At 59.3% G+C, this 3,251-nt stretch overlaps 1 protein-coding gene across 1 annotated transcript; it reads left to right on the top strand.

Annotated features, from left to right (window-relative positions):
* Positions 1-737: 737 nt before the first annotated feature.
* On the top strand, positions 738-2,763 carry TLCD2 (TLC domain containing 2; the record flags this gene model as incomplete). Its single annotated transcript, XM_010137704.1, has 2 exons — positions 738-864; positions 2,386-2,763. Coding segments are annotated over 2 exons (505 nt in total), but the record flags the coding sequence as incomplete, so codon positions are not given.
* Between the last annotated feature and the right edge of the window lie 488 nt (positions 2,764-3,251).

Below are 3,251 nucleotides of genomic sequence, written 5' to 3'. Positions count from 1 at the left end.
GCCCCTTGAGCCACGTTGCGGGCAGCGATGTCTCAGGCACCCCAGACAATCGCCCTATTCTTGGCAAAGGACAGTAGCTCCTTTCTGTCCCATGGCACCCGCAGCCAGGAGGTACTGGGCACCAGGCTGCCCGCCCACCGTCCTCATGGGGCAGCCAGAGCTTGGGACATCCCAAAAGTGTCTGTGACAGGGGGTTGATGCAGGTTCCCCCAAAGCCTCCAGCTAAACCTGCTGGTGTGGAGTCCCCACCCTACCTCCTTGTCACCTTCTGGCAGATGTCACCAGCTCTGTGGGCACTGCTGGGCTTCCCAGCGTGGCTGCAGCTCAGCAAGGAGCTTTGAGTACTTAAAATGCTGACAAGGGTTTGGTTTGGCAGTGGTGAATCCTGCAGCTTTTTAGGGCTCCAGGCTGTAAGGAGGCAGGGTGGGATCTGACCCCAGGACGGTAACATGGGTGAGGGTCCATGTGCTGCCTTCACTCTGACCCTTCTCTGGGAACTGATCCAAGTGATCAGGTCGCTAGTGCCTCTCCTTGCCCTCGTGTTCCACAGAGCGAGTGCAGGAGGGACCCAAACCACACTCATTTCCTTCTGCTGCCTGTGTTGCTGCACTGGGCATGACTCACTGCCCACACTTTGGGCTTTGGGCTGAGCTGTGGCCATCAGTTCCCCGGAGGGGCTGCCCAGCCAAGGTGGGGGCAGACCCTGCTGGGGTGGTGGCGGGTGTCTCTTGCTGCAGCCCCTCCTGGCCCCCTCCTTTGCTCACAGTGTCTTTGATCCCAGGTTATTTCCTCGAAGACTTTGTGGACATGTTGTGCAATCAGAAACTTCATCAGTCCTGGGAGCTGCTCTTCCATCACTCTGTGGTGAGTCTGCTGGCCGCTCTCTGAGGGACAGACCCTGGCACTTGTACCTCCAGGTGGGCTGGGGGACAAAGCAGGGCCCCTGCGTTGCTAGGGTGGGTGTTGCTGCCTGATACTAAACCTGTCTGATTTTTCTGCCTGGAGAGAGGAGCCCAGACACCACAGCTTGGAGCTCCTCTTAGTCCTGCAGGACTCTTGCACTCTTCAAGGGTCTGCAGAAAGGCACCCAAAGATGGGGTAGGGGAAAAAAAGTGTGTGCAGAGTTGGGGGGAAGAGGGCTGGGCTGGGGGGCTGATCCTTAACAACGTGGACAGACAGAGACCCAGGTGTCCCTGCAGGCACAGACTGGCAGATCGTTGCCTCCTTCCACCTCCTGCTCCCCAGGGTGCTTTCCTCTCATCTGGGTCAGAGCTGTGGGCATGGGGCCAGGGTGGCTGGAGCAGCCATGGTGCAGGAGCCCCACACCATTGGGGCTCTGCCTACCTCACTGCTGGCTGCACCAGCGCAGGTTTCTCTTTCATTGCCGCTGATGTCTGGATGCCGGAGTGCTGTGGATGCTGCAGGGCAGGGGGTAGCCCAGCCTGGAGCTGAGCAGTGGAGACCCTTCAGGGTCCAGGGGAGGCACAGGGGTCTATGGGGCCTGGGGATGGGGGACAGGGACAGCACTGGGACCTACCTGGGATGAGGCGGGGGAGGCAAGGTCAGACCTGCTGTCTCGCAGAGCCAAGGGATCCCCACGGCTTCGCTGCTGCTGCTTGCGAGTCAAAAGGTCATCGCTACAATGGAGCTAATTCAGGCCAAGACAGTGATTTAACGAGCAGGGAGTAGATAATCTCATTAAAGAGGGAATACAGAGAACAGCATTAATGGTATAAACTGAAGAAAGGACTGAGTGTACCAAAGCGTGGGCAGGCAGAGCCTGTCCACCCTGCCTGGCAGGGAAGGGTGTGGGGTGGGAATCCAGCCAGCTCTGCCCCCACCAGCCCTGTCCTCTGCTGCAGCAGCCCCGGGGGGCTTCAGGCCGGGCTCGGGGCATCCCACGGGGCTCTCTGATGGACCAAAGCCGTTTAATCCCTCTGGCTGTGCCTCTTCTGGGGAGAGAATCCCTGAGCCAGCAGCAACCGTAGCTCTGGGCTACGCATCTCCCTTCCTGCCCAGTTCAGCTGTTCACTGTGTGGAAAAACCTGCTGCGCCACAACCACCTGCGTTCCCCAGGCCACAAAGCAGCGTTAGATCTGCCTGCTCTGTCTCCTCTGCCAGCCTGTTTATAGAAGTGCCTCCCTCTTCTCCCACTGGAAAAAACCTCCTGCTCAGGTTTCACGCGAAGTGGGGAGGCTTTATCTCGCGCTGGAGGCTGCGGTGCTGCAGATCTGTGTAGGGCGATGACCCGCTAGCGGTTTGGCAGGGGTGTAGTAACCGTTTCCTCCTCTGCTCCACGTTGCACCCAAGCGTGGAGGGCTCTGGCTTGCAGCAGCCAAGAGCAATCAGCTCCTGCGCTCAGCATCTCTTCTTCCTCCTTCCCAGGTGATTGTCTGCTTCGGTATTGCCGTGCTGCTCCATCAGTATGTGGGGTTTGCCCTCGTGGCTTTACTGGTGGAGATTAACTCCATCTTCCTCCACCTGCGGCAGATCCTGCTCATGGCCAACCTGGTGCACACCACTTGCTACCGCCTCAACAGCATCATCAACCTGGGCACCTACGTGGTGTTTCGCATCGCCACGCTGGCCTGGATGACCCGCTGGCTCTTCCTCAATCGGGAGAACGTGCCCCCGGCAATGTATGCCGTAGGCACGGCAGGGATGGCAATCATGACGCCCATGAACATCATCCTCTTCTACCGCCTGCTGCGGAGTGACTTCTTCAAGTCCAGCCGGGATGTGCAGCGGGAGAAGGAGCAATAGCCGCCTTCCCTGCAGGATGGGGGGGTAAGCAGCCCCCAGCCCGTGGAGGAGGACAGCAAAGCGCAGTGGAGAGTGAAAGTGGCTGTTTCAGTACCTTGAGAGGAGGGTCCACACTAACAGAACAGCTGGGCTTTTCCTGTGGCTGCTGAGCCGCGGCTCTGCAGGGCAGAGAAGGTGCTCATGGACCAGGCTGGGGCGCGGTTCTCCCCGCACTTTTGGATGACGTGGTTGGACAACTGGGTGCTGCTCAGAGAAGCCTCGACAGCTCTCACAGCTCCCTGAGGCACTGCTGACCTGAGAGGGGAGCAGCAGGGCACCGTTTCCCCACTGTTCTTCCGGACTTCCAAACACCACAGCGTGTTTTGAACCCTTTTGGTGTTGCAGCTCACAGCGTCCCATTGGCCAGGGGACACTGCGCTCAGCCCTGCGACCTCGGTGGCACTTCCCATGGGAGCACCACCAGGCAAGAGAGGCTCCAAGGCTTCGTC

Source organism: Buceros rhinoceros, unplaced genomic scaffold, assembly GCF_000710305.1.
Source record: "Buceros rhinoceros silvestris isolate BGI_N320 unplaced genomic scaffold, ASM71030v1 scaffold24606, whole genome shotgun sequence".
Classification (NCBI taxonomy): domain Eukaryota; kingdom Metazoa; phylum Chordata; class Aves; order Bucerotiformes; family Bucerotidae; genus Buceros; species Buceros rhinoceros.
This window is presented reverse-complemented; position numbering and strand designations above follow the sequence as displayed.